Raw genomic sequence first — 25,132 nt, 5'->3', positions numbered from 1 at the left:
GAACTCTCGTTCTGGGCTATCCCACAGCCTGAGGGCTTCGTGGCAGAGGATCAGGCCCCACATGGCCTGTTGATATAGGCCATGGAGGCCGTGTTGTCCATGAGGACCCTGACTACCTTGCCCTCCAGGTGCGAGCGGAAGGCCATAAATGCCAGCCGCACCGCCCTGAGCAACTTGACATTTATATGTAGGGTCAGGTCTTGAGCTGACCACAGGCCTTGGGTCTGAAATTTCCCCACATGGGCCCCCAACCCAGGTCCAACACATCGGACACTAGATCTGATGATGGGTCCCTGTCCCTGAACGGGACCCCTTGGAGCATGTTGTTTGGGGCGGACCACCACCGTAGGGAGGTGATCACAGAGTCTGGCACGGTGAGGACCTTGTCCATCCTGTTCATGGCCTGGGAGAACTTCGAGGCCAACCAGAGCTGGAGGGGCCTCATCCTGAGTCTGGCGTGACGGACCACATACGTGCACGCTGACATGTGACCCAAGAGCTGCAGGCAAACCCTGGCTGTTGTCACCGGGAACCTTGTGACCGAGTTGATGAGACCTTTCAGGGTCTCGAATCTGTCTGGCAGGAGAGAGGCCCTGGCCGACGCTGCATCCAGGGACGCCCCGATAAACTCCATGCGTTCGACTGGGACTAATGTGGACTTGGTGTTGTTTACCAACAGGCTCAAGGTGGTGCATGTGGACAGGAGGAGTGCCATGTGATCCCTCACCTGCAACCGGGAGGTGCCCTTGACAAGCCAATCGTCCAGATAGGGAAATATCTGGACCCCCCACTGTCTGAGGTAGGCCGCTACCACCAACATTCATTTTGTCAACACCCTGGGGGCAGTGGACAGACCAAACGGGAGGACCGTGAATTGGTAGTGATTCTGTCCCACCACGAAGGGAGGAGATGATGGAGGCCAGGGAAACCATGCGGAATTTGAGTTTCACCATGTACTGGTTCAGACCTCGCAGGTCCAGGATGGGCCTGAGCCCCTCTTTGGCCTTCGGGACAAGGAAATAACGGGAGTAATACCCCTTGCCCATGAACTCCTCAGGCACCGCTTGTATTGCTCCTACTCCTAGGAGCCGCCCCACCTCCTGCTCGAGCAGAGCTTCTTGCGAGGGGTCCCCCAAGAGGGATGGAGGCGGGTGGTAGTTGGGCAGGGAGGAAGTGAACTGGAGGGTGTAACCCCGGGGATGGTGTTGAGGACCCATCGGTCCGAGGTTAGCCGTGACCATTCTGGGAGGAAAGCACACAACCAGTTGGAGAAGGGGAGCTTTATTGGGGGTGGATCCCTGATGAGGACTGGCAGGGTGCCCCTGAGTGTCCTGTCAAAAGCACCTTTTCCCTGGCTGCTTGCCCTTGGAGGACCCAGGCTGGGGGGCACACTGAGACTGCCTCTGAGGGTATCTCTTAATAGTCCCGCTGCTTCTTATGGGCAGCCTCATACTTTGGGAGGGTGGCCTGGGCGGGAGTCTGCTGCGGCTTGAACTTAGGTTTTGCCGGAGCTGGGACATAGAGGCCCAGAGTCTGGAGGGTCGTGCGGAAGTCTTTCATACCATGCAGCCTTGTATCCGTTTCCGCCGCAAACAGAGCTTTCCCGTCAAACAGGAGATCCTGCATGGAAGACCATGCAACGCTGGACAGCCCAGAGAGCAGGAGCCATGACGCACGTCTCATGGACGCCACAGAGGCCATGAATTGTGTGGCCATGTCTGCAGCATCCGAGGCTGCCTGCAGGGACGCCCTAGCAGCTGCTGCCCTTTCCTCCACTAGTGCCCTGAACTCCTTTCTATCGTGCTCCAGGAGGGAGTCCTCAAACTTGGGCAGGGAGTCCCACAGATTGAATTCGTACCAGCCCAGGAGAGCCTGATGGTTTGCCACTTGTAACTGGAAGCTCAAAGATGAATAAATTTTCCTTCCGAAAGAGTCCAGTTTCCAAGAGTTCTTGTTCTTTGGGGTCGGAGCTGGCTGACTCTGCTGTTCCCTGTGGTTGACCGACTCGACCACCAGGGAGTTGGGCGCTGGGTGGGTATACAAGTACTCATGCCCCTTAGTGGGTACAAAATACTTGCGTTCCGCCTTCTTAGAGATGGGAGCCAACGAGGCCGGTATTTGCCACAGGGCATTTGAAATCTTAGCCACCTCTTCATGGAGGGGCAAGACTACCCTACCCGGTGCCGACAGGGACAGCACGTTAAACAGGGAATCGGAAGGCTCCTCCATCTCCTCTGCCTGGAGGTGGAGGCTTGCTGCCACCCTCTTTAAGAGTTCTTGATGGGCCCTGATGTCCTCCTGCGGGGTGGAGGAGGATGGGGCTGCAATCGCCTCCTCCAGGCAGGGCAAGGAGGCCGGTGCAGTGCTCTGGGTATCGGCTGGCACCGGAGGGTCCACCACCTGGTCGGACTCTGGGCACGGTGCCGAGGACATATGTCCCACCAACTCCTTTCTCGAGGGTCTGGAGAGGGAGGCCGACAGTGCTTCCGAAGCTCTGGCCACCGAGCGAGCTCCCATCGGGGGCTGCACCGGAGTCCATGGTGCCCACTGGTACCATTGGGCTGGCAACGATGCTCAGTGCCACTACACCTGCTGTGGTACCAGCGGAGCCGGCTGTTCGAGTTGGCTGGCCTGGCCCTTCGAAGGACGGCTACGAATGGAGGCCGGGCTGGCGTAATATCTACTGCTGTCTCTGGACCGGGAGGAGCGGCGGTGCCGGGATCTATATAGGCCACAGGACTGCAATCTTGAAGTGGAGAACTGGTACCGATGGTAACAGCTGCTCTGTGAACAGCCTCGATGGGCGGACCCACGACAGCGAGACGCCTGTGATCGACGCCCGGGGCCGTGATGTCTTGGTAGAGACTTGGAGCAGGAGTCAGAGCGGGAACAGCATCAACGACTGTGCCATGACCGACTGCAGTACCCCCTCTGAGACGAGGACTCTTGGTGACGCCTTCCGCAGTCCCATCAATATTCACTCCTTGAGGATGAGCGGTGCTGAGAGTCCCGGCCCGACGAAAACCAGCCAGACAGTCTGGTCGGCGTCGATCCCCTTGGACTCTGCCCCAAATGGTCGCTGGGCAGTGAACGGCATCGTGAAAGTTCCCTTGACCAAGACCGGTACCGAGCCAGAGGCGACTGCGGAGATGCTAGAGGTGGCTTGCCTCTGGAGCATGGGGCCGACATCGGCAGCGCTCTGGGCGCCAGCATGGACATAACATCCCAGGCTGGCTGGAGGGCTTCAGGCGTGGATGGCATCCAGAGAGGCCTGTTCCGAAGGGGCCGGGCTACTCCACTCAATGCGAGTCGGAGGCCCAGTGGGGACTGAGGACTGCCCGACATGGGCCTAGCCTCTGTTCCAGACTTTCCTCAGTGCCGCTGCGAAGAGGGAGTCTTTCTGGCCCTCTTGGCATGCCTCGTGGACGGGAAGCAGTGCCGACTGGTCGATGGCACCAGAAGGACGCCGTGTAGCGATGCCAGGTACCGGTTCGGAGCAGCGTGCCAGAGTTGGGGTCAGCGCCGACTCCATCAGGATAGCCCGGAGCCTAATGTCCCTTTCTCTTTTGGTCCAAGGCTTAAACGACTTGCAAATCTTGCACCTTTCGCTGATATGGGTTTCTCCCAAACACTGCAAACAGTCTGTGTGCGGGTCACTTCTTGGCATAGGACGCCTACAAGAGCTGCGCGACTTAAACCCCGGGGTACGGGGCATGCCCTGGCCCGGGCTCACCGACTAACTAAACAGCTAACTAACTACAGGTACTAATACCGAACGAACGAACAGCTCTGGGGACGAGCTACAGCAAAGCTGGAGCAGAGTACTTCCAACGCACCTTCACTGGTGGGAAGAAGGAACTGAGAGTGCAGCTCCCCTTATACCACGGCAGGCAGGCACCACTGCAGGGGTCGTGGGGGGCGCTCCCCGCTATGGGTACTGCTAGGGGAAAAACTTCCAGCACCGGTGCACATGACAAGCACGCACACTTATTGTAGAATACACATGAACAATCACTTGAAGAAGAATAAAACACAACCATGTTTGCAGAAACAGGTGAGTGCTGCATTTATTTTTGTTTGGTTCTTTGTACAATAAGGTTGTTAACCTAGACAAACTGGGATATTGATTTCTCTGCAACATATTTGATTCTTCCTATTAAAAAGTCACAGCAGTTGTTTCTACATCAAATAGGAGCTGTTTTAATCAGAAAATGAGAAAAAACAACATGCCTCAAATTAAATTGTGCAGTGCAGATACTCCAAACCAAAAAACTGAGAAGACTATTTCTGCCAATTGCTTTGTATCCCTATAGCGTAGTGCTTTAATTAGATGTGTAGGCATGGAAGTAGGTCACCAGCACTATTCCATTATACCCGGTGACACAGAGAATGAACTCTCCAAAAATAGCTCTAATTTTCATAACATTTACAAAAGTGCAAGAGTGCAAGAAATAAAAACTCTTTTTAGAAAACACTTGATCTATAAAAGACTAGCCAATCTGAAGCCCCCAAATGAGTCTTATATAGCCAGTAACTGCTGGTTCTTTTCTCATCACCATCTTCAGCCTTACAAGTTCATTTTTAGAGTCTTAATTTCATCACACAAATGTGCTGCAACAGAAAAATCTTCAAGTTTTCCTGATTTCCTTCTATTCTGAAGAGATTAAGAGAAGAAACAAGAACTGACAGTTCCATTAAAACATGGCAGTGAGCTTTTAAGACTTCCTTCTTATCTGACGGCTCTGATCATTTCTCATTTCACTGGGGCACAGAGAAACTCTCTCCTCTCCAGCTTTCGACTCTCCTATTGCAGAAAACAGAGACCCTTTCCTGGCGCTATTAAACAGCAGCATTCTTCAAATGTCTCCTGTTTTCACATTAAGAGAGCAGCAGGAGTGCACAGTATCTGTTAAAAGACTCTCTCTAATAAAAAGCTGCCAAGCCATTGCTTTCAGCACTGAAGGTTTTCATAAAATCATCTCTCTTATAAGCAAGTTCATTAACTTTTAAAAACAGTTCCTGTAAAACTTGACAAGGCTCTTGTACTGTGTAACCAACTCAGGACCAGATTAGATATAGGCACAATAGGCACATTCCCAGGGCCCTGGCTTGCAGAGACATGTGATGCTATCAGACTGAGTTCTGAGGTTTGTTTTTTTTAAATTATGTTTCTAGCCCTTATGGTACTGTCATCAGGTGGCTGTCTCCTAGGTGCCCCTTTGCGGCCTGAACAGCCCACAGCCTCGATTTCCCTCTTCCAGGCACCGATCGCCTGTCCATATTCTCCACCATATGTGATAAAGCGGTGTATGCCTGGCAGGTGTACCTGAAGCAGGCCAGCGCACTAGCCTCAGTTTCCTGTTTCTTCCAGAGTCCCCAGTAATTCCAAACAAGTTTTCCAAGTATAAATAGCTATTATCGGGGTTAATTTATTACAAAAGGTCCCACACCAACACAATTCAGATTTCCCCAGCACAGTCAGAACAGCACATTCATTCTTTCAAATCCCAACACACCACATACAGCTCTGAACATCTCTCACCACACCTCCCCCAGGTACGGCTCTGGTGTCTCACACGATGCCTTGCCCCAACCCCACTAGCTATGGTTCTTCTCTGCCCTGCTTCATTCTCAGGTCTGGCTCTAGATCTTACATGGAGACACCAGCAAGTTAATCATTCACCAGGATTCAGCCTGCTCTGGCCCTTCGGCTTCAGCTCTCTGGCTCAGAGAGCCAACAGGCATCTCCCTCCTCTGCTTGCAGCCTTCAGCCCTCTCCAGCCATCTCTGGGCATAGCTCTCTAACCTAGAGAAGTCTGTAGGTGACTCCCCCAATTTACTTCCTGCCTTCTGCTTTACCAGCCTGATTTGGCTCCACTGTTCACCAGTGAACTCTCCCTCCTTCAACGACATCCCCTTGCTAAAGCTCTCAACCTAGTCCTGCTCTTCTTATGAGCTTTTTCGCTGGACTCACTCCCTTTCTCAACTCTGGGTTCTGAGCTCTCGCTTGACTTTGGGCTGTCTCCCACTAGCGTGCACCTGGACTAGAACAGAATAATTGAGACCGATTTCATATAAAGGGCCAGTTATTCTGTTACAAGTGTGAATAAGAGCTTGAAAACATGACCCTGAGTGCAACTAATGCAATCATGTCTGCACAGAGCCTGAAGCAGAGGTAGGAGCAGCACTCACTGGGGCAGACCAAACTATTCTAGGAGGGCACTATGCCAATGTTTAAGGGGCACCCTTCCATTGCTCAGAGAGCCCTGCCAGTACTCTCAGCAAGGCTGGAGGGCCAGAGAGCAGCCAAAGTCAACAGTCCAGAGGAGAGGGAGCCTCCTGGTTCCTCCTTGAGGTAACAAGAGCAGCCTGGGGAAGAAGCAGGCTCCTGATGCAGGGGTCTGTATGAGCAAGAGCCCCAGTTACTGGGGGAGATGGAAAGGGTCATTGGTTCTGGCACTCAACAGGAGGTAGAAAGGGGGCCAAAGTCACTGTCACATCTCCCAGTGGTCTGAGGAAGGGAAGGTCCAGCATCTGCAGTCCTTAGCTGGCCTGGAGGAGCAGGGACCACTACTGTCTGCAATTTCCAGCTTTTGGGTCGGGGGGGGGTGGTATCCTCTACTTACTGCTCCTGAGAGAGGGGAGAGCCTGACATCTCTGGAGTTCCCAAGCTAGCTGGGTGGAAGCCTAGGGCTCCCCTCTCCCTTATTATTCCTTATTTTCGTCTAGGTGCCTACAAATTGCTTGTGTGATTATTTGCTCCATTATCTTTCCGGGTATCGAAGTTAAGCTGACTGGTCTACAATTCCCTGGGTTGTCCTTATTCCCTTTTTTATAGATCTAGACAAAGGCATTGGTTAGGTTGATGAATGCCATGAACAGTTCCTGGTGTTGCTCTCTGCACTTCTCCTGAATCAGTCAAGCCACAAAGATCATGTCAGTTGTGCCTTGGGATAGCCTGAAACCACATTGTGATTCAGGGAGGTGGAGGAGGTGGTTTAGTAGGATCCAGGCAAGGATCTTTCTTGCGATGGAGAGGAAGGCAATAGTTCCCACACAAAGATTTCTCCCCTTTTGTGAATACTGTAACAATGGGTAAGCCGCTTTTCCCTATCCGCAATGCCCTATGGAAGGTGCTGTGCAGGTTTGGCTGCCCACAGAAATTCATTTCCATCATATGACTACTCTATGATGGAGTGACTGCCACCATTCTGTGCAACAGCTCAGAGACAAAACCATTCATCATTCACACTGGTGTCAATCAGGGCTGTCATTGCTCCAACACTCTTCTCCACTGCCTTGCCGTGATCCGCAACCACCTTCCTGATGGAATCGGGATTGAGTATTGTAAGGATGGGCACCTCCTCAATCTCCAAATAAAATCTAAGATCACGAGAATTAGCATCACTGATCAGTATGCAGATGACTGCATCATTCTCGCACACACAGAGGCTGACCTACACCCTAAATCTTTTTGCAGATGCCTATCACAGCCTGGGTCTCCCTCTCAACATCAGGAAAACCAAGGTACTCTATCAGCCCTCATCTGCACAGACTACTCTTTGTACTCCACAAATCACCATCGGCAGAGAACTCCTGGAAAATGTGAACCATTTTCCATACCTTGGTAGCCACCTCTCCCAAACAGCCAGCACTGACCCAGAAATTGAATAAAGGATCTGCTGTGCCAGCACATCCTTCGGAAGACTACTAAAATGAGTCTTCAGCGATAGGGATCTGCTAACAGGCCCCAAGATCTTGGTTTACAAGGCAGTTGTCATCCCCACCTCTCTCTATGGGTGTGAGACCTGGGAAACCTACAGACGACATCTCAAGCAGCTGGAAAGGTTCCAGCACCACTGCCTCAGGAGGATTCTCAGGGTCAGCTGGGAAGACTGACACACCAACATCAGCGTGCTCTCTGCAGCCAACATCAGCAGTATAGAAGTGCAGGTCACAAAACATCAACTCTGTTGGGCTGTCCACTGTGTACGTATGTCTGACACTCTCCTCCCAAAGCAAGTAATCTTCTCTCAGTTAAGTCAAGGAAGAAGGCGCTCACAGAGGGCAGTGGAAGTGCTTCAAAGACATACTGAAAGTATATCTTAAAAAGGAAGGTATCAACCCAACAAACTCGGCGCAGAACAGAACACAGTGGCACCACACTATAGACCAAGCCACAGCTCATTTTGAGGAGAAGAGATGTGCTCATGAGACAGAGAAGTGACAAAGGAGGAAAGAAAGGGCACAACTGTCCAGTCAACAACTATGTCTCCTCCAAGATTACACCTGTCACTTCTGTGGGAAAATCTGCAGGGCATGTGTGACGAGTTGCCCCACTTCAGGGTGCCACCTGATGTGCTGAGATACCACTGAGCCCGCCTGTTCTGCTAGCATTGGCCCCTCTTGCTGAGCCAGGCTCTTAAACCTCTTGTAGCACGTACACAGGCAGGGCCACACCCACCTGCAGAAAAACACAGACACTCAGATTAGCTCTGGGAAGACTCAGTTTAAGGGACTTGCCTCAGCATTTAGGTGCCCACCTTCCTGAGAGTGCAGACCTAAAGGTATATTGTCTTGCACTGTATAAAACAATCTGCACAGTGCACGCTCATAAAAATTTGCCGTCTTCCTCAATATGAAGAGAGATATGAACCTTTTCGTGTCCCCTCCCCAGTTAAAAATTGCACAAACTGGGTTTAATAATAAACAAAACAAATTTATTAATTATAAAAGGCTGATTTTAAGTGGTTATAAGGGATAGCAAGCAGAATAAAGCAGATTATTAAGCAAATAAAACAAAACACAAAAACTAAGCTTGAGTCACTAAAGAAATTGACTACAAATAGTCATTTCTCACCTTAAATGTTGTTTCAGGCAGATTACAGAGATCCTTGAAAACGTGCTGCACTGGCCTGCAGCTTGTAACTTCAGGTATTATTACTCACAGGCTAGACACGCTTCCTGGGCTCAACTCCTCTCTCCCGGGTTCAGTTCTTGCTTCCAGGTGATTCCCAGTGTCTCTTTGAGCGGGGTGGCAGAGGAGAACCACAATGATGTCACTCCCCCGTCTTCTATAGTTTTTGTGTATGGTGACAACCCTTTGTCTTCCAGTGGAAAAACACTGACATTCCAAGGGCGGGGGGGGGAGGGGGAAAGGAGGAAGAGAAGTCCCAGTACCAGGTGACTCAGACGCATGTCTCTGCAGGGTGATAGCTGCCATTACTCGCAAGCTGTCTGGAGCGTCCACAGGAAGACTAAGCTCTTTCACAGTTCATTGTCTTTACTAATGGGCCATCAGTGGATTATCACATTCAGTAAATCATAACCTTTCCAATGATATCGTAAATGAGCCATCTTGCATAAAGTATCTCTCAGTTATGCCATATCCATATCATAAGCACGTTTCCATACAGAATATGGAGTGTAATGTCACAGCATGAATTGGGCTCCTCAGCCACTTAGAAACTCAACAATGAACCCCCTTGGCAGACATCATCCTCGCATTGAGGGCTACCCGAAGAGTTTATATATAGGTATTATATTTGCCCTTTTTCAGTCCTCAGGTATCTCTCCCATCCTCCACAAGTTCTCAAAGGTAATTGCTAATGGCTCAGAGATCTCTTCAGTCAGTTCCTTAAGTGTTTGAGGACGTATTTCCTCAGGCCCTGTCGACTTGAAGACATCAAACTTGTCTAAGTAATTCTTAACTTGTTATTCTGCTGTTTTAGCCTTTGATCCTACTTCATTTACACTGTTGTTCTCTATGTTAGTCATTGATCAATGCTAACTTTTTTGGTGAAAACTGAAACAAAAAAGGCATTTAACTCTTCAGCCACTGCTGCGTTTTCTGTTATTGTCTTTTCCTCCTCATTTAGTAATGGGCGTACCCTATCTCTTGTCTTCCTCTTGCTTCCCATGTATTTGTAAAATGCTTTCTTGTTACCCTTTATATTCTAGCTAGTTTAATCTCATTTTGTGCCTTGGCCTTTCTAATTTTGTCTCTACATACTTGTTTTTTCAATACTCATTCTTTGTAATTTGACCGCGTTTTCACTTCTTGTATGAATCTTATTTGAGTTTCAGGTTACTGAAGATCTCTTGGTTAAGCCAGGGTAGCTGCTTACCATACTTCCTATCTTTCATATGCATAGGTATGGTTTGCTTTTGTGCCCTTAATAATATCTCTTTGGAAAACTGCCAACTGTCCTTAACTCTTTTTTCTCTTATACTTGCTTCCCACAGGATCTTACCTACCAATTCTCTGAGTTTTCTGAAATCTGCCTTCTTGAAGACCACTGTCTTTATTCTGCTGTTTTCCCTCCTCCTGTTGCTTAAAATCAAGAACTCAATCATTTCATGATCACTTTCACCCTAGCAGCCTTCCACTTCAGATTCTCAACTAGTTCCTCCTTGTTTGTCAGAATTAAATCTAGAGTAGCCCCTGCCCTAGTGGCTTTCTCCACTTTCTGTACAAGAAGTTGTCTCCAATGCATTACAATAACTTGTTGGATAATCTATATCCTGCTGCAGATGTCTGGACAGTGGAAGTCCCCCATCATCACCAAGTCCTGTATTTTGAATGATTTTGTTAGTTGTTTAAAAAAAGTCTCATACACGTCTTCTTCCTGGTTAGGAAGAAGGAAACCCCTACCATGATATCACCCTTGTTCTATACCACTTTTATCCTTATGCAGAGACTTTCAGTAGGTCTGCCTTACACTTCTGTCTCAACCTTGGTGGAAGTGAATACATCTTTAACATACAAGGCAACACCTCTTCCCTTTCTTCCCTAACTGTCCTTCCTGAACAAGCAGTATCAGTCTATACCAATATCGTCTACTCTGTCCTCCTGCACAGCACAGGCCATAGGACTTGCCTGAATTAACTCCTGTTTGAATCACAGTAGATCTTTTAGCAAAACGTCCAATTTTGATTTTAAAATGGCCGGTAATGGAGAATCCACCACAACCCTTGGTAAACTGTTTCAGTGATTAATTACCTTCCCTGTTAAAATGTATGCCTTATTTTCAGTCTAAATTTGTCTAGCTTCAACTTCCATACACTTGATCTTGTTATACCTTCACTACCTTGAAGAATCTTGTACTATCGCATTTCTGTTTCCCATGTAGGTACTTATAGACTGATCAAGTCACCCCTTAAACTTCTCTTTGATAAGTTAAATAAACTGAGCTCCTTGAGACTATTACTGGAAGGCATGTTTCTCATTCCTTTCATCATTCTTGTGACTCTTCTCTGAACCCTCTCCAATTTATCAACATCTTCCTTCAATTGTGGACACCAGAACTGGACACAGTATTCCAGTAGAGATAACACTGGTGCCAAATACAGATGTAATACATAACTTCTGTACTCCTACCCAATTTTCCAGATTATACATCTAAACATCACACTAGCCCTTTGACCACAGCATCACACTGGGAGCTTATGTTCAGCTGATTATCTACCAGGATCACCAAGTCTTTGTCAGAGTCTCTGCTTCCCAGGATAAAATACTGCATCCTGTAATTACGGTCTGCATTCTTTTTTCTTAGGATGTATGAATTTGGCCATACCAAAATGCATATTTGCATGCACCCAGCTTACCAAGCAATCCAGATCACTCTGAACCAGTGACCTGTCCTCTTTATTATTTACCAGTTATGACAAAGTTCCTCCTCTGCCTTGGTGGGTTCTGCGCTTTCTGGCAGATTTGCTTGCCTCAGAGGTTCACAGCAGCCCTCAGTTTGGCCACTTTTGCCACTGACACAAACCTGCCATTCACTCAGTTAATCTCATCACTGGCCAAGATGGGGGAAAGGGAGGAGAACAATCCCCACAGTCTGTGTTGTCCCACCTAGTGGGTCGGAGACAGGCCAGAGGCCTTCCCCTCTGATATGACTCTCAGTCCGGGTCAGCTTCTCTTATGTTAAATAAGGAGTTGGGAGAATAGGGGGAACCCTGGCCCGCACTCTACTCTGGGTTCCAGCCCAGGGCCCTGTGGATCACAGCTGTGTACAACGTCTCCTGTAACAGCAGTGTGACAACTACAACTCCCTGGGCCACTTCCCCATGACCTTCCCCCATCACCTTGTTTGTCCTCACTGCAGGACCTTCTTCCTGATGGTGTTTGTATTCCTCAGTCCTCCAGCAGCACGTCCTCTCACTCCCAGTTCCTTATGCACCTCTCCCTAACTGAAGGGAGGTCTTTCTTTTAACCAGGTGCCCTGATTAGCCTACCTGCCTTAATTGGTTCTAGTAGCTTCCTAATTGGCTCCAGGTGTCCTAAGTAGCCTGTTTGCCTTAATTGGTCCCAGCAGATTCCTGATTGTTCTGGAATAGTCCCTGTTATTTTACATGGGAAAAGGGACCTGCTTAATGTGGGGCTAATGTATCTACCTTTCACCACTCTCCTGTAGCCATCTGGCCTGACCCTGTCACACACTCCAATCTTTGTGTCATCTGAAAACTTAATAAATAATGATTTTATGTTTTCTTCCAGATCATTAATAAAAACTATATCGATTAATCGCAGTTAACTCACACAGTTAACTCAAAAAATTAATTGCAATTAAAAAAAATTATCACAATTAATCGCAGTTTTAATCGCACTGTTAAACAGTAGAATACCAATTTAAATTTATTAAAGATTTTGGATGTCTTTACATTTTCATATTATATATATATATAGTATTCTGTGTTATAATTGAAATCAAAATGTATATTATTTTATCACAAACATTTGCACTGTAAAAATGATAAAAGAAATAGTGCTTTTCAGTTCTCCTCCTACAAATATTGTAGCACAATCGCTGTTGTGTACATGCAATTTACAAATGTAGATTTTTTTGTTACATAACTGCACTCAAAAACAAAACAATGTAAAACTTCAGAGCCTACAAGTCCACTCAGTCCGACTTCTTGTTCAGCCAATCGCTCAGACAAACAAGTTTGTTTACATTTACAGGAGATAATGCTGCCTCCTCCTTATTTACAATGTCACCAGAAAGCGAGAACAGGCATTTGCATAGCATGTTTGTAGCCGGTATTGAAAGGTATTCATGTGCCAGGTATGCTAAACATTTGTATGCCCCTTCATGCTTCGGCCACCATTCCAGGGGACATGCTTCCATGCTGATGGCGCTCATCAGAAAAATAATGCGTTAATTAAATTTGTGACTGAACTCCTTGGTGGAGAATTGTATGTCCCCTGGTGTGTTTTACCCGCATTCTGCCATATATTTCATGTTATAGCAGTCTCGCATGATGACCCAGCACACGTTCATTTTAAGAACACTTTCACTGCAGATTTGACAAAACGCAAAGACGCTATAATTTGAGATTTCTAAAGATAGCTACAGCACTCGACCCTAGGTTTAAACATCTGAAGTGCCAAAATCTGAGAGGGACGAAATGTGGAGCATGCTTTTGGAAGTCTTAATAGAGCAACATTCTGATGCAGAAACTACAGAACCTGAACCATCAAAAAAGAAAATCAACCTTCTGCTGGTGGCATTTGACTCAGATAATGAAAATGAACATGCATCAGTCCACAATGCTTTGGATTGTTATCAATCAGAACCCATCATCAGCATGAACGCATGTGCCCTGGAATGGTGGTTGAAGCATGGAGGGACATATGAATCTTTAGCGCATCTGGTCTGTAAATATCTTGCGACGCCGGCTGCAACAGTGCCATGAGAACTCTTGTTCTCATTGTAAACAAGAAGTAGGCAGCATTATCTCCTGAAAATGTAAACAAATTTGTTTGTCTGAGCGATTGGCTGAACAAGAAGTAGGACTGAGTGGACTTGCAGGCTCTAAAATCTTCCATCGTTTTATTTTTGAATGCTTCTTTTTTTTTAACATAATTCTACATTTGTAAGTTCATCTTTCATGATAAAGAGATTGCACTACAGTACTTGTATTACATCAACTGAATATTACATCAACTATTTCTTTTGGTCTTTTTTACAGTGCAAATACTTGTAATCAAAAATAAATATAAAGTGAGCACTGTACACTTTATATTCTGTGCTGTAATTGAAATAAATAATTTGAAAATATAGAAAACATCCAAAACTATTTAAATAGATGGTATTCTATTATTGTTAAACAGTGTGATTAATCGTGATTACATTTTTTAAATCGCCTGACAGAGCTAATAAAAACATTAAATAGCCTTGGGCCAAGAACTGATCACTGCAGGACCCGGCTAGAAACACTGATGATGATTCCCCATTTATAATCACATGTTCAGACCTATCACTTAGCCATATTTAATCCATTTGAGATATGTTGGAGTTTTTTGGGCATTGTTCTAGTTTCTTCATTATAATGTTGTGTGGGACCAAGTCAAATACTATTCCCTTTTTATCAACCAACTTTATAATCTCATCCAAAAAAAGGTATCAAATTAGTTTGACAAGATCTATTTGCCACAAAACCATGCTGATTGACATTAATATGTTACTCTTCTTTAATTATTAATCGAGTCCTGTATCAGTAATTTCAACATTTTTCCCCAAGATTAATTTCAGGCTGACAGACATGTAATAACTCAGGTCATCCTGTTTATCCTTTTTAAATACTGGCACATTAGGTTTCTTCTAGTCCTTTGGAACTGTCCCAAGATGCATTCAAAAGCAATATTAACACTTCAGTGATCTCCTTGGCCAGCTCTTTTAAAACTCTTTAATGCAAATTATCTGGACCTGATCATTTTAAAATGTCTAAATTTAGTAGCTGATGTTTAACTTCTTACTAAATTACTGTTGGAATGGAAAGAATTTCACCATCATCATATAATTTGAATATATCATCCAGCTATTTCCCAAATACAGAACAGAAATATTAATTGAACACTTCTACCTTTCTGCATTATTATAGACAATTCTACCATTTCTGTCTAGTAATGAAATGGAGGATGAGACATGTAACGGGGAGAGGGAAGGGGAGTGCCAGAGGCAGTGCTCAGGCAGTTATTCATTCTGCACACCAAAAAAAATTAAAGGGAATACTGGATGCAACCCCCACGCCCTTGCAAAAGTGGTCCCTAGGAAAAGGTGCCAGCCCCGTCTTTGGGAGCATGGATCACTATGTCAGAGGTCCCCCATTGATGCCAACCCAGCAAAAGTCTTTGTGGGGGCACAGGTTGTCACTACTGCCCCCCACCCCATCCTTATAAAAGGAGGGAGACACGATTACCACACCTGTGGCTGCCTACTGGAGTAGGTATATATTGTTTAAAGCAGAAATTTAAGATCTCTTGGGGTGTAAAATATGAAGTGTGTGTGAAATCTGTCAGTTGCTCAGTGACTTATATAAATATTTGGGGGATGGAATCCTCCTCCCCAACCCACAGAACACCTGCACAGCCACTACATTTCTCATACACAGTGAAGTTTTGGCAAGCGGATCCATAACGTTTGTAAATCTACTGGTTATCCAGCCATCCCATCTAGACCCACATACAACTCCACTCTGACCTGTCCTGGAGATAACTGCCAAAGAATGCAGCACTCCCTGCATGGCCTCTCTTTGGCCTGTTCCCCATGCAGCAGAATCATAGCTCTCTTGCTGTGGTTTGGGCTTTGCAAACCTGTGAAAGGGGCAGACACGAGCCTCCTGTTTTTGGTAATTGGATAAAATCAAAGATTGTAAAGGAAAAGACCCTTGTACAGGTTACAATTGGTTACACTAAATCAGATCTCAGAAGGTTTTTTTTTTTTTTTTTTTTTTCTGTGTATCACAGGGGTTGACAAACTACGACTCGTGGCCAGCCGTTTTAATCCGGCCCTCGAGCTCCTGCTGAGGAGTGGGGTCTGGGGCTTGCCCCGCGCCAGCCGGAGAGCAGGGTTGTGGGCCACGCCACGCAGCTCCCAGAAGTAGCGGCGTGGCCCCCCGCTCCAGCTCCTATGCTTAGTGGCAGTCAGGGGCCTCTGCTCTTCATGCTGCCGCCATCCCAAGCAGCACCCCTACAGCTTCCATTGGCCAGGAACTGCAGCCAATGGGAGCTGCAAGGGCTGTGCCTTCAGATGGGGCAGCGTGCAGAACCACCGGGCTGCGTGCAGAGCCACCTGGCTATGCCTCCACATAGGAGCCAGAGAAGGGACATGCCGCTGCTTCCGAGAGCCGCTTAAGATAAGCGCCGCTCACAGCCTGCACCCCTGAGCCTCTCCCTGCGCCCCAACCCCCTTTCCCCTCCCATCCTCTGAACCCGTCGATCCCAGCCCAGAGCACCCTGGAGCTGCACCCCCCAACCAGAGCCCTCACACCGTCCCGCATCTCAACCCCTATATTGTGAATATTCATGGCCTGCCATAATATTTCTATTTCCAAATGTGGCCCTCAGGCCAAAAAGTTTGTCCACCCCTAGTGTATCAGCTCAAATTGCACGTTGAAAGTCATAGGATAGCCAGTAACTGACTATTTTAGGGCAGACATGTCAGTTTGCAATAGGATACATAAACTTGCAAGAAGCCATTCGATGAGATATAACTCAACATAACTAATAATCCCACAGCTTCACTAAAATAATTCCTGCTGACAAAAAGAAAATCTAATCTAATCTTATTTCCCATCCCTGGCTGAAAATCACGATGGTGGGAGAACATAACTGATCTAGCCGTGATACCCCACTTCGCGCATCTCTCCACTGTGGCAGGTCTGTTTTTTGTGCCTGGGAACAAGTTACTTCACTTAGTGCCTAAGCTTCTTCATCTGTAAAATGGAGCTGATGATACCCTCCTCCATCAAGTGCTTTGAGATGTACGAGTGAAAGTGCTACATAAGAGTTAAGTGTTGTTTGTTATCTGAGTAGCTGCTTCAGGGAGGCTTTTTGCTATTGTCACTGCAGAACTGGCTGTGAAGGCTCATCCTGCCCTGGCAGCTCTCTACTTCAGACCAAGTGACAAAGCTCAGTTGCCTTGTGCCTCTACTGTGACAGACCTATGAGACTGCACTGCCCATCAGCAAAGCTGACTTGAGTTCATAATATTCCCACAGTCTCACTTGGGAAGATACAGAGTATGAAGTTACAAGATCTATTTTAGTAGGTCTAATCCTGAGGAACACTGAAATTACATCTGTAATTCAAAATAAGTTTTAAGATCTTACTGACCACTGATTTGAACCAGACCAAAGTTACAAGAAGGGAGTAAAATTACAGCAAAATCTCAAACATTTTTTTTTAACTGAAAAAACCTGACCATACCTTACATATCTTGTATAGCGATTCCTGCCCGTCTCCTCCTGTGTCTTTGAAATAGTCATGTGCTGGAAATGTTCGATGAATGTCTCGTGTAATGACGCTCTCCTGGGCAGAATCCTAATGAGAGAGAAAAAAATACTATTAGCACAGTTACAGTATAATTCAATATGCAGAATGTAAAATTATATCTGCAGTCAACATGGGTAAATGCCTTACTGACTCATCCCCCAAAAATGCACTTAAAAAAACCTCAATTCCAATAACCAGTTGACAGCTGCTTTAGTAAGAGCAACGTGGCAAGTTTTTCTTCCTCCAGGCTTAGGGTCCAAAAAGCTTAAACTCTGGTAGCACTTTAAGGAAATGGTTAGTCATTTAATTGTAGTTGCTTTTCCCCTGGAAATATTGCGTACTATATCCCTCTGAATATCAAGAAAACAGAGTCAGACTGCCTCGAGCAACCTTACAGATGCATTTCTTCAAAACGTATCAAGCCAACAGCAAAACTGTGCTAATTAGAAATTAAAACTAGTAGTTTGAACCTGGCTATCTGAAAATACTTAAAATTGACCATTTAATGCTCTCAAGAAAAAAAACCCAAAAAACAGAAAATGCTATTATACTAGTATCCATAATGGCCACACACAACTATTCATCTTGCCTCTCTCAGAACAGCAAAAGGAAGGAATAATTCAGACAAGTCCATACTTTCCCTTGCTACCAGTAACCTCTTTAATTCAGCTGAATTTTCATGCTGGCTAGTAATTAGATCTGTCTCTGTGTGCAAAAGGAAGCAGACTGCTTGGAAAGCTATGTGTCTGTCAAAAAACATCCAAATTATTGCAAATCAATCCTGGGAACTGGGAACAATCCTCTGTATAAATCCATGGTACACCCACATCTTGAATATTGCATGGATATGTGGTCACCCCATCTCAAAAAAGATATATTGGAATTGGAATCCTTACAACAGTAGTTTCACATCTTTGAAAAGGGAATTCCCAGATTTTCATTGGTGCTCATCACTTGTTTCCAGTTCTGAAGGTCCAGAGATATTGATCTTTGAAGTGGACACTTTTAGATATTAAAAGGCTACTTTAGGACACTTTCAGAAGGTTTTATGGCTCCCTCTGAGCCCCACAGAGTTGAGAAAGAGTAACTAAGGCATCTGGCTTTACAGGCTCAGGAATATGAAAAATAATCTCAACATATTTTGTTAAAATTCCCTAAAATATTTGTAAATGTGACACACACACAATATATAAAGATGTGGTGTAGTATAAAGGTTTTGTCAGCACTGGCTTGGAATGACAACATGTCTTTGCCACTTGTGAATATGGCTTTCCCAAACTCATGCCTCAATAAAACTTTACACCACACAATCCTGTACTCACATTCTCTCACTCCCTTTCCTCTCCACATTCTCCACATTTTTATATAAAAATATATAAAATTGACGCAGCATGTACATAATCCCACACAATTCCAGCTTCACAATCAACTATTTTAAAAATTCAATAGTCCTTTTCCTTTTAAAATATCTCACATTAGAATTTGTATGTCACATGTTGGAGTTTTGTGTATTGAGTGAAAGATTTTTTTTTGTGAAGTTCAGTTCAGCTTCTTTCCATAAATAGACCATCTCTTAATTATCATAATCTTTTATTCATCTGGGAGTATAAAATGCACCAATCTTAATTAAAAGAGAGACAGGAATTGAGAAAAAGCAGAAGGGGCTATTCCTGGGAGGCTTTTTAACAGAGTTAGATACTTGGATGAAGAGAATGGTTAGGTTAGCCCAATAAATACACTGGTCAATTTAGTTCTGTAGTATGCTACCTTAGTCTCAAACATATTAACTGCTGTCATAGCAAAAATAGCTTGTACTGGCATTAGAACATAATAGTCTTGCTAGATATGAGCCCAAACCAAAACCTTAGATCTGAACAGCCCTGAACTTCGGAGAATTCAAACCTGCCTATGAAGTGTGTGTCCTAGGCCCACCTCTGACCATTACAATACTGTGGGCTATTAATTCACCTTTTTTCAAGACGGTAAAAATCTTTATTTCATCCAACTGTCTCCCACTGTCCTCAGACTGTTTTCTGGCCAAGATTTTCAAAAACAACAAGTGATTTTGATTTATATGCACCCAAACTGAAACACTGTAAATGGATCAATTTTCAGAAAGTGATGAACACCTCTCCTCTGAAAATGTGGCTCCTTAAAAGACCCTCAGTTTGGGAACCCAAAATTACCAGTCATTTAAAAAATCTTGGCTTCTAGGTATTATAACAGCTTGCCGTTAAGGAGGTGGATCGTTTTCATATGGAAGTCTGGATTTGGATTGGTCCTGAGTAAAACTGACAAATTCAAATTAGATCCAATTTTTTTTTTTTTTTAAACAGCGAGGGTGATTAACCAATGGACAAACTACCAAGGAAAGTGGTTGATATCCATTTCTTGATGTCTTCAGATCAACAGCAGACGCCTTTCTGGAAAATATGTTTTCCTGCACCCCAACCCCCTGCCGCACCCCGCACCCTTCCTGTACCCCAACCCCCTGTCCTCAGCCCCCCCCGCACTCCAACCCCCTGCCCTGAGCCCCTGCTGCACTTCACACCCCTCCTGCACCACAACCTCCTGCCCTGAGCCCCCTGCTGCACCCACACCCCTCCCGCACCCCAACCCCCTGCCCTGAGGCCCCTCCTGCACCCCAACCCCTTGTCCTGAGCCCCCTCGTACATCCCACATCCCTCCTCTGCCCCAACCCCTTGCCCTGAGCCCCTTCCTGCACACCACACCCCCTCACCATACCCCGCACTCCCTCCTGCACCCCAGCCCGCTGCCCCAGCCCTACATTCATGGCCCTGCATGCAATTTCCCCACCCAGATGTGGCCCTTGAGCCAAAAAGTTTCCCCACCCCTGCTCTAGGCCTAGAGCTACTGTCAAGGCTCTTTCCCCACTCTGAACTCTAGGGTACAGATGTGGGGACCTGCATGAAAACCTCCTAAGCTTATTTTAACCATCTTAGGTTAAAACTTCCCCAAGGTACAAACTATTTTCCTTCTTCCCTTGGACTTTATTGCTGCCACCACCAAGTGTCTAACAGATATATAACTGGGAAAGAGCCCGCTTGTAAACGTCTTTACCCACAAACTCCTCCCCAAACCCTACACCCCCTTTCCTGCGGAAGGCTTGATAAAAATCCTCACCAATTTGCATAGGTGAACACAGACCCAAACCCTTGGATCTTAAGAACAAGGAAAAAGCAATCAGGTACTTAAAAGAAGAATTTTAATAGAAGAAAAAGTAAAAGAATCACCTCTGTAAAATCAGGATGGTAAATACCTTACAGGGTAATCAGATTCGAAACAAAGAGAACCCCTCTAGGCAAAACCTTAAGTTACAAAAAGACACAAAAACAGGAACATCCATTCCATTCAGCAGAGTATTTTATCAGCCATTTAAACAAAACAGAATCTAACGCATATCTAGCTAGATTACTTACTAAGTTCTAAGACTCCGTTCCTGTTCTGTTCCCGGCAAAAGCATCACACAGACAGAGAGAACTTTTGTTTCTCCCCTCGCCCGCTCCCACCCCCGCCCGCCCGCCCCCCCGCCTCCAGCTTTGAAAGTATCTTGTCTCCTCATTGGTCATCTTGGTCAGGTACCAGCGAGATTATCCTAGCTTCTTAACCCTTTACAGGTGAAAGGGTTTTTCCTCTGGCCAGGAGAGATTTTAAAGGTGTTTACCCTTCCCTTTATATTTATGACAGCTACTTATACTCAGATCCACCTACCATATTGTAACGTACATCGCCCACTGCACATCCATCTCTGAATTTGGCCCAATAGAGTCTAAACATAAGTGCAATTTAAGGAATTTAGGATGGTATACACTGAGGAGCTAGAAGAGGAGGAGGGGGTTGGAAAAGAAAACAACAGAGGATATAACAATCCATATGTGAAAGCAGACTGCACCTTACTTTAATTTACAATGTCTCACCACTGCTTCCTGCTACTCAGCGTGTACTTACACCAGCTCTTCCTTCGAGATTAGTAAACTGGTCTGAGAAAGTAACCTATACCACCCTTATACATCACATGTGAATTTCACAAGAATGCTGTGAAAGTAAACACTAGCATTGCAAAACATGTCCTCATCTGGAGTAATGTACAAGTACTGGTCACTCATTCGCAAAAAGGATATTGCAGGATTACAGAGGATTTAGAGAGGAGTGACAAGAATCATCAAGAGCATGTGAAAAAAAAGAAATTGTAAAGCTTAGGATTGTTTACCTTTGTGAACTACATAAAATAAGAAATGGCCTAGAGAAGATTCAATGAGAACCTCTGTTCTCCCTGTCTCATAACATAAGAACAAAGGGACATTTAACAAAATTCAAAGGTCAGAAATTCAAAACAGATAAATGAAAATATGTTTTCACACAATAAGAACGGCCATACTGGGTTAGACCAAAGATCCATCCAGCCCAGTATCCTGTCTATTGACAGTGGCCAATGCCAGGTGCCCTAGGGGCAGTGAAACTAACAGGTAATGATCAAGTGATCTCTCTCCTACCATCCATCTCCACCCACTGACAAACAGAGGCTAGGGACACCATTCCTTACCCATCCTGGCTAATAGCTATTAATGGACAACCTCCATGAATTTATCTAGTTCTCTTTTAAACCCTGTTATAGTCCTAGCCTTCACAACCTCTTCAGGCAAGGAGTTCCACAGGTTGACTGTGCGCTGTGTGAAGAAGAACTTCCTTTTATTTGTTGCTCCATGCATAATTAGGCAGTGGAATTCACTGCCACAGGAAGTCACTGGGGCAAGGAACTTAGCACAATTGAAAGACATTTGAATATTTATATGGAAATCAAGAAAAGAACTATAATTAGTAACAAACATTTTGGAAGGGATATTAAGACAATCTCTAACTATCAGAGCTCAGAATAGGACCTAATGTGGGACACAAATACCACCACATCTGCTTACAGTGGGCTTTCCTTAACTTTTCTCTGGCATATCTGGTGCTCACTTCTGGCAGAGACGGGATAGCAGACCAGATGGACTTTCGTTCTGATCCAGTCTGGCAATTCCTACATTCCAAAGAACTTTGCAAAATACAAAATTATAATACTAATAGTTTAAAAGAGCTAAATACATATGTAGATACTGTTCCATGCTTGTCCATTTTTCAGAACAAAAAAAGAAGGTAATATGCAGAGTTCAAAGGGGTCAGGTAACACCTGGTCAGACCCAGAGAAAAGTTACCATCCAGCTAAAAGATTAGGTGAATTTTAATTTTTTTCCTCTGTAAACATTCATTACACTATTAGAGCGGATACAATACAATCAATAATGCAACATTTCTTCAAAAAAACCCGACAACCCTTTACTCTGCCTGAGTTTTTCTTCATTCTTTCCTTTTTCTCTCTCTATTCTGCACACTCTCTTTTTTCTGCTACATACTGATACATTTAGTCTGTCTCAATCTGTTTGGTCTTTCAAAAAAAACAACAAACCCCACAGGTTCCATTTGCTTCACGGCATTGAGTGCCCGATGGTCAGCTTGTCCCATTGTGATGGAGTACTGTAAATTTAAAAAAAGAAAAGGAGTACTTGTGGCACCTTAGAGACTAACCAATTTATTTGAGCATGAGCTTTCGTGAGCTACAGCTCACTTCATCGGATGAAGTGAGCTGTAGCTCACGAAAGCTCATGCTCAAATAAATTGGTTAGTCTCTAAGGTGCCACAAGTACTCCTTTTCTTTTTGCGAATACAGACTAACACGGCTGTTACTCTGAAACCTGTAAATTTAAAGTGGTCATTAAAAGCTTATCAAGGAGTCTCTTGAAGTTGCATGCAGAAGACAAAGACACTGTATATCAGAGAGAGTTTCTGCCTGTGGCATAGGTAAGTTGGAGGTGTGGTTTGAAAAAAAAAGGTGGTTGTCTGTCCACTGGAAATTACCCAGACCATGATGTGCATACTCAGTGTCATTCAACATTTCTTACAGGCATAAAGGTGTAGCAGCCTCTAGTTCTTCTGGAAGGCTCTTTTCTACTTCTACTTTCCTTATTTTTACATGATTCTGTGGCAGTGAGATTCTGAATGGCTGCTATTGGGAACCATAAGAAATCTAATTATAAAAAATAAACAGATGACAATCCTGCACTACTTATTATTATTATTTATTTGTATTACTGTAGTGCTTCTTGCTAAATATTTTATATTTTGCTCTCATGCTGCTTCCATTAGCTGGGCGTTGGGATTGCTTCATTCCATTATAAGGTATTGATTTGATTCATTAAGCTGATGATTTTACTTAGTAAAGAATCAGCAAATATTACTAAAAAGTTCAAGTGACTACACTGGAGACAGAGTTAAGAAACTTTGGTTTAAGACTGCAAAAGGAAAACTGAGGGCATGGAGATAAATGATTGAGAGTTCCACTCTCACTCTTAATGAGAATACCATGGCTGTAAACCACTGAGAAAGTTAATTGAAGGCTACTCTTGCGGTTAAAGCACTGGTCTGAGTCAGAATACTCCTGACTGTGCCATTGACTCATTGTGCCACTCTGGGCAAGTCACTTCACATCCAATTAGCCACCTTAACTCACAATAAATAGTACCTTACTTCCCTGATATCAGATTACTGCAGAGTACCCATTTCTGATTAATTGCAAGAGTATGGCAAAGGTGATAGATTTGGGCTTTTACTTCCTATGCACGTCAGTTTCTTCATCTATATATTGGTAGTGTTGCAGGGCTTATCAAGTTTTATAAGGCTCTTTGAGAGCTCCACTGGAAGACATTATATAAGGGGAAAGTATTTTTATTGCTCCAGAAGACGACTTCAGTCAAATAAAAAGAGGTTAAGGTCATTAAAGTGAGGGTATTTTTTTAAACATGTTTATTCAACAGACTGAGGCTGTTCAACTGGCTGTTTATGTGTGTTCCGAAATTAAACCTAGTTTTGGAGATAAGACCACCAGTGTAAATGGTTAAGATTTCAAGGAACTGCTGCTCTCCAGAGTTGGCTTATTTTTCACTTGCAAGTTGAGCGACTCCAGCTCTGAGGAATGGCCCTAATAAAATTCAGTTTAATAGGCCTTCAAATGCATGGCAGCCACTAACATTTGTACTGCCTGCTGCTAGCAAAATATTAATATTTGATGTTACAGCATTTTCATTTTAGAAGTCTATTAAGCTCGTGTCTTCAGTGTTTCTGGATTTTGTCATGGAACTGCATTCTTTAAGGTTTACACAGACTGAAAGAGTTGCTGATAGACTGATTTTAAAATATGTTTTATCTGCACATAGTGATCCTTATCAAAAGGAGACACGAGCCTTTTTGTATTTTTTGTTTCTACCTTTCTAGGACAGCTTAGTTTCCCCAATAATCCAAGCAGAAACGCTACAGAACTATTTTCAGTCGACTGGGTATCTTATTTCAACCAATAAGGATACCCAGCTGATCTCCAGTGCTAGGCATACAGTACAGCAAGCATTCTGATACCCTGAATATATTCCTGTCAATATTTGCCATCACAACATTGCTTTTTCAGTCCCCTAATTTGGAAACAGACAAGTTATTCTGAAACATCTTCTACTCTCTTGAATCCACCCTTCTCTCAGAATGGTTAAGGATGAACAATCCCATTAAAGGTTAGAGTAAGCTCTGTACAATGACAAGAAGGTACACTGACAGGAGATCAGTTAGAAATTTTTTGGATAAAGGGAAGAATTATTTGGAGTCTATCATCTTTGCATTTTATAGAAGAAAATCCAGTATCAGTGGTGGCCTGGTGTTTATGTGTTGGATTGGCAGTTCTTTGCATTACTTGGCAGTGACATTGGCTTTGGAAGAAAAGTAAGACTCCAGCTCCTTAGGATGGTGGAA

General features: G+C 44.7%; 1 protein-coding gene across 8 annotated transcripts in view; it reads right to left on the bottom strand.

The window, feature by feature from the left end:
• RABGAP1L (RAB GTPase activating protein 1 like) overlaps positions 1–25,132 on the bottom strand; it is a 530,232-nt gene that overhangs the window by 186,287 nt on the left and 318,813 nt on the right. For 7 of the 8 annotated variants that reach the window (XM_073356445.1, XM_073356440.1, XM_073356444.1 and 4 more), the window contains one exon: positions 17,216–17,329. In XM_073356445.1, coding sequence (XP_073212546.1) covers positions 17,216–17,329 — 114 coding nt within the window. Of the gene's footprint in view, positions 1–8,860; positions 8,879–17,215; positions 17,330–25,132 lie in introns of those variants that run through there. The other variant, XM_073356451.1, reaches the window with a different exon arrangement.

The sequence above is a fragment of the Lepidochelys kempii genome, chromosome 8, assembly GCF_965140265.1.
Source record: "Lepidochelys kempii isolate rLepKem1 chromosome 8, rLepKem1.hap2, whole genome shotgun sequence".
Taxonomy (NCBI): domain Eukaryota; kingdom Metazoa; phylum Chordata; order Testudines; family Cheloniidae; genus Lepidochelys; species Lepidochelys kempii.
This window is presented reverse-complemented; position numbering and strand designations above follow the sequence as displayed.